Consider the following 12,120-nt stretch of genomic DNA (forward strand, 5'->3'; position numbering starts at 1 on the left):
GACCTTCTAAACCCTTTTCTGAGATGTTCAGTCTCCTCTTCTTTGCCAGGTGTAGGAATAAGGACATCATCTTCACAATCTGTAATAGTATAACACAATTACATTTCTCCTTTGAAATCTTGTCCTTCTTTGGTTTGTTACTCTGTCCTCAGTGTGTCTCCTCCAAACTTCTTAAGCAATTCTTCACCGTTTCCTTCAAAGGATCTGCTTCATTTCCCCACCGGGTTAGTGGAAACGTAAATGCCCCTGTTCTTGCTTACCTTCTCTTTCTTCCATTACCTCTGTGTAGTATCACCTACAAATATACTTGTAGTTACCATTTTATAGGCAGTTAAGAGAGGAAGAGGCTGAGAGAACAGAGGAGACAGAGGCAGGAATATATACATTAAGTAAATAAGCATTGAGATGAAGCTGAAAGTGCGTGATAAAGAAAGAGAAAAAGTTACAAGGACGTGGAAACAGATTTTAAAGGACAGATTTTTCTGATATTTGCTCTATTCATTACGATGGCTACCCTCACCATTTATCACAGTAGAGCATCTGTCTACAGTATCTTAGGAAGGTGGGTCTGTTTTGCTGACTACTACCTGCCGTTGCACCTGTGCAAGTGTATAGATATTGCTGATTCTACTTCATCTGCTGGCTGATACATCAACGTTTATCATCACATGAGAATTGCATATCTCTGTGACAATTATTTATTTAGCTAAAATAATACTGCCAGATTAACTACAAAAGATACAAGATTTTGTAGCTACAGAAACATCAAAGAACATTGTAATACGTGCAACAAAGGGAGTATATACAGAGATGTATTTGTACTTCAAGTATTGTGTGAAATCTTTGAGTTGTAGGTGTGAGTGTTTCTGTTGATCCAGAATCAGAAGAACTGTTACTTAGGAATTTTAATTTACGTGGAATTTGTTGGGGTGGAAAAAATGTGAATTCACTCTTCTTTTCTGCGCTTCTTTATGATACTGAAAACATGAGCTATGTTAAATTAATTTCCATGGAAATCAATTAAATACTCTTAATTACTTCTAAATGAACAAATAATGGAAAGAACACAAGCCCAAATCCTGACCTGGGCTTATTCTCTAGAAACTTGCACGAGGCCTTACCTTGCTTGACTGCTCATACATTTATTCTCACAAAAGGCCCAGTTTTAGTGCCGCTGTAACTAGAAGAGACAAAGCTGAAACCAGGCGGTTTGCTTTAACAGGCTTTGCGTTATTTGCAGAGTTTATGCGGAACCCGTGTGTGGATGCTGGGCTGGTCCCTCCTTTGGTGCAGCTGTTAAACTGCAAAGACCAGGAAATTTTGCTCCAAACAGGACGTGCCCTGGGCAATATATGCTACGATAGCCGTGAGTGTTGAAATATGCCATATTTTGTAGATGCTCCTGTAGGAAGGAGGGGAATGTTTTGATGTTCTGTACATAGTCTACTGGGGGGGGGGGTCATTTTTCACTTCTCTTGATATTTATTTACACAACTCTTCTGATTATATGGGACAATTAAGTGGCACATTTGTGTTATTCTTTTGTGACAGAAAGGTGAAAAAAAGAAGTTTCAATATTGTGATTCAACTGAATAGAAGAATAGAAAAGATTTGTGACTCTAGGTTTGTTTTTTTTCAAACATAATGAGTTAGCTTTTCAAAGACTGGGTGCTACTGATTTTTACAGTTAATTTTTCCTCAAACAGAACATCTCAGAAAGGAATAGACAGAGTCACAAGGGATTATTCATGTTCTACCAGTCTCAAAGCTGTGCAGAGCTACATATATATTTGGAATGATGCCTGAGCTCTGTTGCTGATTCTCAGAGTTCTTATGTGGCCAATCAGTTTCTCCAAGATTGCACACTGGCATTTTTGGTAGTCAGGGGGGAGACTGAGGAGGTTTTTTAGCTTTTTGTGTGCACAAGGAATTTTGCACTGCAATTGAGTTTTGAAATGCAGTTGTGAGTCCATGTGCTGACCCCATGCACGGGTGTGCCAATGGCAAATCCAAAGCAGTGGTTGCAGTGATTTGAAAATGCAGCTTCATTGCCCCTTCCTTTTAAATATTTTGATAAAAGACAGTGCATGATAAATATGACACAGAATCAGAGATACCAGGAACATCTTTCTATGCACATGAAGGAACTAGAAGCTTATGGATGTCTGCAGATGGGAAGTGAGATGAAATTGTAAAAGCATTTCGTTATCTTGAGATTTAGTGCCTTATTTCACATGGCAAGGAATTTTCTTTGTACTATATGTTGCATTTAGTAAAAGTTTTGCTGTTCTGAATACTGTCTGTTGCAAAACCTGAATTATCACTACCCTTTCTCCTTGCTAACCTAGTTTGGAATTTTATATTGTTTTAAATTACTTTGCCTTTGACCTGACGAAGTTAATCAGATTTTCCATGCTGGCATTTCCATTTACAGACAGCTACTGCTTGACAATGCTAATGAATACTTCTTTCATTCAGGATTTGCTTTAAGGTGACCAATCAACTGAACATGGAAACTTCTCCATGGAAACTTCAAGTAGAAGCTGTTGAGCTTTCTATAACATAATTTATTTACTATCTTTTATTTCAGGGTGATTGTCTTTCATTGTCTTTCAACCCACATTTTTTCATGAAATACAACAAGGACACATAAAAATAGTTTTGTAGTATATAGATATAGTGGGCTATGGCTGGCTTTGAGGGTGCAGGATTTATGCAGTGCAGAAAAGCTGTATTACACACCTTGTGTTGAGTTGTATGGAGCAAAGCTGGCACTGATGGTGTGTTCCAGACGCCATGTGGGAGGGACAGTCACTACCTTCCCTGGGTATTTGAGCAAGATTAATGAATAAAGTGTAACAAAATGTCACAAAAATCAAGACTAGCATCTTTGATTTGAAAGGAAGTGCTTATTTATCACATCTACCCTATCTGACTTTATTTTCTATGTTATCTTAACGTATAATGATTATGTAGTTATGTACCCTATCCTAAATTCTTATTTAGGACAATTATTTTCAATATGCTTAGTACTATAAAATTTGTTTTCATTTATGACTATTATTTTTCCCTAATAAAGATCTTTAAAGTATAACAAACACAAGTTGTAGAGGCCAATAGTTCTAATAAAAAATGTTATGTATTGATAGTCGTTTTCTTTTCAATTGAGAAAAAGCAGCTGTTACCCTTCTGATAATTGGGACTCATATAGGAACTTGAAATACATCATTAACTATATTTTACTATATATATGAGCATTTTTTCACTTCTACTGCCCATGTAACTATAACATGCAGTAGTAAGGAAGGTTTCGAAGTCCTAAATAAGTGAGTGCTTGGCTGAAGTGATGAAATCAAGCCCATATTGAATGGCCACGCTTGCTGGCCAGAGACCTTACTGACCAAATCCATCTCCTCACCTGTTGACTTACTGACAGATTTTCTTCTCTATTAAGTTTCAGGTACATATGCACAGTGTTATTGTCTGGGTGCTCATCAGTGTTAGCCCCCTAAAATAATACTGAATCACCTATCTGAGCATGAAAGAAAATACACAGAATTATATGCATTTTGTAAAATTTGAAGAGGAAAAAAATAGCTAAAATTTATCCCGAGCAGCCTTGAGAGCATCCTTTTCATGTATTTATGTGAGTCTCTGAACATCAAGAATACAGGCACATATATAATAATTGGAAAGCAGAGTAGAAGGAAGGTTTGTTAGTACTGATGAGGCTTCTAGTCTCCCACCCTCCTCCTTGTATGCAGAGATGGAAGAAATAATTGAGGCAGCCAAAAGGATTTTAAGTCAGAAGCAACGATTGTAACTAATCAGAGTATGCAGACTGTTCAGTGCTGTCCTACAATTTCAGAACAGATACATTACTGCATGTTCCTGTACAGCCTGTAATTGTTCTACATGCTTTATCTAGTAAATGCTACATACACCTCAGCCCCCAAATTTTCGTCAGAGCAGAAAGTGCAAAGCAAAGCAATGGAGATGTGATCTCTCCTCCTCTCCCTCCTTCTTTCTCTCCCACTGTATCTACAGCCTGTACCAAGTACAGCTGCTTTTATTTCTGTATCCCCAGACAGCAGATTCCTCACTCACAGACAGAGTTTTGTTTGAACTATACTACTAGATGCGAAGCTCCTAGCCCACTCATTCTTTTTAACCACCAGTTTTGTGGGTTTTTTTGCTTATAATCAAAGTTAAATTATTAGACATTGTCCAGACTTACCGTTCTAGCTGCCTCCCCACCGTTTTCCATGACTAAAACTGTAGCTGCTTTTCTCCTGCCTTTCTTTCCAGCTCCCTGTGCCATTCTCCCCAGCGCTGTTGCTTTAGTATGTCTGTTCATTTAGGGCCATTTCAGATGTACAGACATTACAGACTAACAGCACATTCCTCCAAAGCTCTTCTAAGATCCCCCTGCTCTTTGGGTCCACATGCAACACGAAGATCTCACCTCCATTCTATGTTTAATATAACGTGGTTCTTGCCACAAAAAGCAATGTCTTAAGTCAGAGCAGATTCAAGAATTCTAATGGAAAATGACGCTATATTTAAAAAGCGTTTTCTTAGCAAATAATAGCCTCACTATTTTTTATCATTAAATTTGTGATGCACATGCTATCTTAATCTCAGTAATTTTTCCACAGGTAGTTTGCTACACACTTAAGTCTTGAACTGATTGACAAACGGTTTTCCTTTGTTTTTATGTAGCACTAAGCACACTGTAGAAGATACCATCATTTTACTGTAAAAGTGCTAATTATAAAAGGAAGTGATTCAATAGCCATACAGACTAGAGGGAGTCATGCTGATTGACTTTGATTGAGATTAGACTCTTACCCATTAGAAAATAATTCCTTCCTGCTGGTTAAAGCATCCACATATTCTGAAAGTTATCAAAGGGAAATAATCTCGCCATATACCTTGTAAGGCAAATGAAAAATTGCCTGTTCTGCCCTTCCATAATATTCGTATTAATGTTAGTGCTTAGAGATCTCCTTGGGGAATCTCAAAGCTATTGCTTTTTGTGCCCATCCACCACCTGGTTCCTTCATGAAACCACCAGACTGGGTACATGTTCTCACCAACCATACTTCATGATATAAACAGATACATAGATTTGGAAAGAAACGAAAACTGCCAACTCCTCTGACAGCTGCTTATCTACCTCTTTCTGCAGGAAATCTACTGAATCCTTTTCTCATTTCCCAAGCTGTACATTTCTTTGTTATCTACCCAGTCTTGTATTGTTGGCAAGACTCCTCGCTGGATTTTCAGTGATGTGGCCTTTCACATAGACCCAGATCTTTCTTGATCCCAGCCTGAACATCAGACCATGAACATTATAGTACTTCTGGTTAAAAAGGTCTTACATGTGCTATAAATTCTGTATGCTCAGCTGCCCTTCCTATAAGGATGTACAGACCTCTTGCAGAGATCTGCTAAGAAAGGCTAAGTACAAAAATAAGAAAACACTTAATTGTACAGTTACATACATTTCCATCTCCGGAGATGAGGTTAATTTCAGGATCTAAAGCAGAAAACCAGACGCTTAAGAATTTAACATACTGGAAAGAAGTCAAATTCCATTTTCTTCAAAAAAATGGCATAACCTTTTTCAGTACCATATGGAAAACCAGCAGAATCCTAGAACACAACTGGTGTTGGTAATGGCACACTGCTGGCTAATCAATCTTTTGAAGGTCACCCTGATTCATGCATCTTACCACAGTCTTTCACTTTTCATTGTATTGTCCTACCAAATGCAAATCCCACCTACTCAGCTGGTTCCCAAGCAATACCATGAAATTGAGACCAGAGGCTTTCACTTGTTGCTTGAAAACTGATTGTTTAGAACAGCTTACAGGGAATTAAAATTCTAATTTTTAATTGTACAATAATACAGTTTTACCTTAAGATCTGCCCTCTCTAAGGAATGACAGAGACTTAGAAAATGATAGCATTTTTAAGTTAGAAGTCCTTGATAATGCAATGTTTTTCTCTGCAGCACAAGTATTGCATCAGCTAGAAACTGAGCATACCATATGCATGCCAACACATACTCTCACAGGAATATTTAGTACTTATCAGCAATTAATCATGAATGTTCTTAGGAAGCTGTTAAACCATATTATTCTAATTTACTTATTTTATAGCTGGCCTAAATGGAATCAGAATGAGGAAATTTTCCTAGAGCATCAGAAAGAACCATTCGGGAGGCAATATGAAAAACATGAATTGTCATTCTCAGGCTACTACTCTTTTTAAAATCTACATTATAAATATTAACCCTATTGAAACAAGTGGAAAAATTCTCATGACTTAAGCCAAAGATTTACAGAAGAAGGGGGGGAAAGAAAAAATTGCCAGTGTTTTGCAACTTTTCCTTACTTTAAGATGAATGAATGAGGCCTGATTTTCTGTTTGTTTTCCAGAGTATAGGTATGATAGGTCCTGCTTATTTTCTGCAGTGCGAATGTTTTTCCTCTTTTTTTTTTTCCAAGTAAAATTATTTGAATAAGCAAAATAAGTAGATCAGAATTCTGTCAGTACATGTACCAAAAAAACCCCCATGAAACAAAGCCAATTTCTTCTGATTCCTTCGTTTCCCTCCAGCACTTCATTCACAGTCTGTAAAGTGTGTGTAGTGCTCAGAAACACCTGCTTAATTTGCAGTTGAAATAGAAGCTACAGGCAACAAGGAAATTAAAACAAATAAGAGATGGAGGGTGTTTCCAGGGTCTTAAAGGGGGTCATGAGCAGACTTTGAAAGAAAACCGGCTGTGTTTACTAGATCTTGCTGCCACTCCAAAAGCAGGTTAAGGATGCAAATTTTGGTTAAGGACTGAGCTATTTCATCACACTTCAAAGCTCGACAAAGCAGGAAAGGCAAGAACTTGGCATTCCCCTGGTATTTATGAAGACTAAAAAAATTCCTTGTCAGGAAGAAAAGCTTTTAGCATTTCAGTAAGTGAACAACACAATATATGTAACTCTTTTCCTTTCAATTCAACCTCCCTTTTCATGTCTTTTTTTCACTTTGAAATTGTTCATATTTTTAGGTAACAGCAGAGTTACATGCTGTTGCTTTCAAGCCCCTCAGAAAACAAAGCTTGTTAGTCAAGTCTCTAGACGTGGCCGAAGCTTATTCTACTTTATTTAGAAAAGCAGGCATTATGTGACTAGAAATATCAACTGTCACTAAATCAGCAATAGTAGAGAACATCAACTGAATTACATTGGAAAACAGAAGAATGTTAGCATCTTGCTAAGTGTTGCTTATGTATAATTGCGAAGTGTTTATGATTTTTTGTTGTTAATCTTGCAGCCATCATTCTTCTCCTTTTAACTTTGTGTTTTAATACAGTCTAATTATATAATCATATCTTCTTAATAATGTAGAATATAATTTTGTTGTGCTCTCAGATCCATTTCTGCAGATTTTTGCAACATATAGTGCATGGGCCAAGCTTTTTAGTTATGTGATAGCTACACAGGCATCTGGTTTTATATAGCATTGCATACAGTGCAATGACAGCATGGAGTTAACGTACGACATGCAAACCACCTAAATTCAGTTACTTTTGTTGCGTTTGTATCTAAGGAATACGGGTGACTCTCAGAAACAGAAATTGGACATTACTGGTAACGAACTATGTTGGTAAAATCTGTTCCTTATTACAGTGAAGCTCTTGAATGTTTCAGCCAGGGGACCAGGAGTCTGTTTAGTCAGAGGGTTTTTCTAATACTCTTTGTACGCTAATATAATCAAGAGACCGTGCACACCAGAGGAAGTTGCAGCCTAAGTATTTGATAAAAGATGGTGAGGAAAGAGTTAAGTAAAGCACTTACCTGAGACAGTGTCCAGTTTATCAACCGCATCTTGGCACCACCTGGTCCCTTGGGCTGCATTGCTGGGTGCTCTCCAGTCAAATGGGTGGGTTCCCTTCTGCTAAAGGGGTAAAATATTTCCTAAAACAAAACACTTTGCTGGTCTTTCTCAGGCTGTATCCTGCGACATTTCAGATACAAGAGTCTCCTATGGGTCAGCTCCTCCGTGCAGGCCACGTACCAACAAGCTTGGAGTTGCTTGGAAGGCCAAGTCCTCTTGCTCCATCTGTTAATAGCATTAGATGCTATAAATGCCTATTTACCACTGTAGAAAAACTGCCTGATGTTTTCCTGTATAATTGGATTCCATAATTTATTTCATGCTGTATGGAATAACGAGCACAGGCTGGCTTCAGCTCTGACTTATGCTCGCATAACCCTAGAGTAATTTGTTTGACTGCAATGGAATTACTAAGGAGTTGCACAGAGATAAAAAAAATCAACTGATGGATCTGCTGTAATCATATTGCACATGAAAAGGAAGGCAGAGAGAAGTGCTACATTCAACTTTGAAGGCTTTTACCTGACTTTTATATATCTAGTAGAAGTTTTTCATTGGTTTATTTTCAAATAGAATTCAGTAGTGGAAATTCTTACACCTTCAAACTAAAATCTCCTTGGAATCCAGAACAAATCACCTGCCAATACTGTGACTAGTAGTATTTTATGTCTTGTTCCTAATAAAAACATTTCTGCCTTTACATTGAAATCTCAGCTTCCCTAGTAGAGTTTGACTGGAAGTGAAGTATTAAGTCTTGGACAATCAACTCATCACTATTCTTTACTCTGAAATCAGAAACACATTATTTTTCTCTATTTATCTGACATAAAAGGAATATGAAAAATAAGCAAATTTTATTTGAATTAAATTGTGGAGTTGAATCTGGCTCGCATTTAACTGCTGCCTCAGCATAACATTAGGGAGATTGCGATACTGGCGCATTTACCCATCCCTTCAACCATTACCCCAAAGTCCTGACTGCAGATAAATCCCACAATACTCCTAAGTGAGATTAGCGCTTGTTGGCATTGATAATCTATGGTCCACACATTGGACATATGACAAGGAGTCTACCAAAACCACCTCTAGATCTCAATTTGAATACATTTTTAAATTGTATTTGTTAGAATAAACCAGTTGCATGAGAGGGCCAGTTCGCTGCTGCATCAGCTGTCGTTAGCCAGCAGATACACTGGCAACAGTTTTATCCAAAAACATCAATGGTACGTATTTTAAGTCCTTGAAGGCACTATATTAAAAGACAGCATTCTATTAACATTTCTAGTTTACTCTTATTTACTATTTTAGCAATACTTTCTAAAAGAATAACTTCTGAGACAGTGCCCCAATGCAGCCGGAGTTAGGGCTGAGGAGAGTTGCCAGCAATTTAAGATGAACTGATGACAAGACTATTCTGTTTCTCTCTGAAGCAAGCATGACTAATTCAAGATTATTTTTCTTCATAAAGCAAAAACTTTAAGGCTATATTGATTGATTTTAAACAAATAAGCAAATAAAACTGTACTTCCGGTAATCAGAGTCTTGCAATTCCTGAAGGAATCAAAGGAAATTTCACTTTGAGATAGAGCAATCCCAGAAAACATCTTTCAAATTATTAAAACGTGAAGTGCAAGTGCACAGAAGACATGGAAAACACAGTGAACAATAACAGTGCAATATAATTACGTGAAGCTTTCTTTCCTTGAACATAAAATTAATGCGATGCTGCTCTCTGTTGTGCAACAGGATTGTAGTCTGTAGTCGTCCAGAATTGGCGGGGTCCAGAATCTAGTGATTTAAAAGCACACACAAACGGATTCAAGATAAAAAAGTAGGGTCAAGTATTAAAACAGAATGACAGCATTGCATTTCATTTTCATCTTTACATTTTTCAGACAGCAAAAGAAAAAAAGGTAAATTCCCAGTTTATATAAGTGGCAAAGTTTTTCCTTATGTCTACATAGATAATGTGGTTTACACTAGGTAAGGTTTTGCCCCTACCATTTAATAGTGGCTTTTAATATTTGCTATTTTCTTTAAATTATTTGATCATTATCCCCCATTGCAGACTATAAGAATTTTAAAAGAAATACTGTATTTTGTCCATGTCACCAAAAGCTGCTGTCTTGGCAGCTTGGCTCATGCAAATCAGAGACCTTGATCATACAAACCATTCTTTCCATGCTGAGCTGCACCATTCATACCAGTGCAATTAGTTACATCAATTAACTTTTGTAGAACATGAATTGGAGAAAGAAAAAGTCAGGTTTCCGTTTGCAAGACAAACCGTAACATTTCAAAGCACAAATCTGAAATTGAACCCCAAAAGATCGTTCTTACGAAATGCTGTCAAATAGTTTTCTAGCTGATTTTCTGAGAAATTGGTGTATTTTTAAAGCCTACATATATCATAAACATTACAATAACACGGTAGCTTGTGATTTCTGGTGCTTTTTAAAGGTTAGCTCTACTTTCTGCATTTTGAGTCTGCAAACCAGCGCAGGACCCCTACCAAGAAATATCATTACATATGAAATTGTATTGCGAAACACAAAATTCACATGTCAGAATGAAGATAGAGTAACAAAGACTTATTAAAGAACTGTTTGGAAAGCAGTGGCACTGTGGCCATCATGATGTAAAGATTTGATAGGCAAAGGTAATACACAGTGTTCATACCTTACCTTTTTTGTGAGAAAAATGGACAAGCTTTCAAACAGCATTCAGTACATCACTATTTGAACATAATTTTCTGTGCTTTTACTGAGTCATTATTTAATTAGCTGTGATGCTATCATCACCAGAATCATAGACACCTACCTGATTTTTATCAGCCTGTGGGTTTACTCACCATATACACTCTAAAATGACAATGTGCATCTTTGCAGGACCACGATCATTTCTGAAGGACAAATTATTCCTTTAACTGTGGTTTAAATAATAGAGATGACAAAGAGAAAAGTTTGAAATAATGTGAGTTTTTACAGCTGTCTGAAACTGTGCTGTTTTGTCCTTGTGAAGACACAGGTCTATATCCAAATAGAACATTAATCTGCTTCTTTAAATGTCACTTGGATTGGCAGAGCTTAAGTTTTATATTAAAAAGGGTCCAGTATGAAAACAACAAAGCTAATATAAGGTTTAGATTGAAGATCATTGGGTCAGCTATTTGCAAAGGTATTTTTGGGTATCTGCCTATACTACAGCACAGCCCTTTGTCTGACGTAACTATATGTCCAGAAATAATAATGGTGGCAAAAATCAAAGTATTCGTGCATGTGTTTTAGAAATAACTCATTGACTGTGTATAGCTTATGCTTTACATTGGTTTTATACTTGTGACTTTAATTGTTTTTTCCTGTTAACCTTTTGTGCCCAAGTGGTTTATTTTAGGGTTTAGTAAACTGGGAAAGAAAACTGAAGGGAAAATTATGCAAACACACCTTGGGAAAAGCAAATTGAAACTACTCCAAATGCTGCATTTAAAGACCTTCCACTCACATGCACTAAAAAAATGTTCATCTCCTCTGTTCATAGGAGTGTTGTGGATGGAATTTTTTTACACAGCTTTGATTTAGCAGCAAATTAGGATTTATTAATACTTTGTGGTAAATTACAAGGTTAGGTTGTATAATTACTAATAGCACTTAATCAGCAGCCAATTTAATAGAGTGATTCAATGAAATGCGTTGTAATCAATCAAAATAGCAGCTTATTTAAAGATTCATAAATGTCAAGGTTCATGCTAAACTTAGAGCAGGGTTTTCTTAACTAAACACAAAAAAGGGTAAATTAAAATACACGTACACAAACAGGAAAAAAACAGTTCTAAAATCAAATTTCATGCACGCACACAGTTGGAGCCTAACCTATGATTAACGTTCCCCTTTCATCATCTTTATCAACACTTTATCAACACTTTTATGTGTTGACATCCATCAGCAGACAAACATCAAAACCGTGCGGAATTAGGCTTTTCGATCTTTATGACTTCATCAGTAGATGATTGTTGAACATTTACGAAATTGGCCTTGAACGTGTCCCAGTCAGGGAGATCCTGGGTCACAGCTTCTGCCATCCAGCACAGCTCATGGGGTCTCCCTTGAGAATCGCTATTTATAGGGTCGCAAGATAATTGACTTTGGTCAGTATTTGTCCACAACTCACCTCAGGCTCACCTGGTACTTCCCAGATTGGGCAACAATCCAGTTGGGAAG

At 37.0% G+C, this 12,120-nt stretch overlaps 1 protein-coding gene across 6 annotated transcripts in view; it reads left to right on the forward strand.

Annotated features, from left to right (window-relative positions):
* Nucleotides 1-12,120, forward strand: part of RAP1GDS1 (Rap1 GTPase-GDP dissociation stimulator 1) — an 82,206-nt gene that overhangs the window by 45,074 nt on the left and 25,012 nt on the right. For 5 of the 6 annotated variants that reach the window (XM_082051623.1, XM_082051625.1, XM_082051624.1 and 2 more), the window contains one exon: nucleotides 1,241-1,366. The exons of the other annotated variant lie outside the window; for it this stretch is intronic. In XM_082051623.1, the coding sequence (XP_081907749.1) occupies nucleotides 1,241-1,366 (126 nt within the window). The remainder of the gene's footprint in view (nucleotides 1-1,240; nucleotides 1,367-12,120) is intronic. 6 annotated transcript variants of the gene reach the window in all.

The sequence above is a fragment of the Streptopelia decaocto genome (assembly GCF_964273445.1).
Source record: "Streptopelia decaocto genome assembly, chromosome: 4".
In the NCBI taxonomy this organism is placed as follows: domain Eukaryota; kingdom Metazoa; phylum Chordata; class Aves; order Columbiformes; family Columbidae; genus Streptopelia; species Streptopelia decaocto.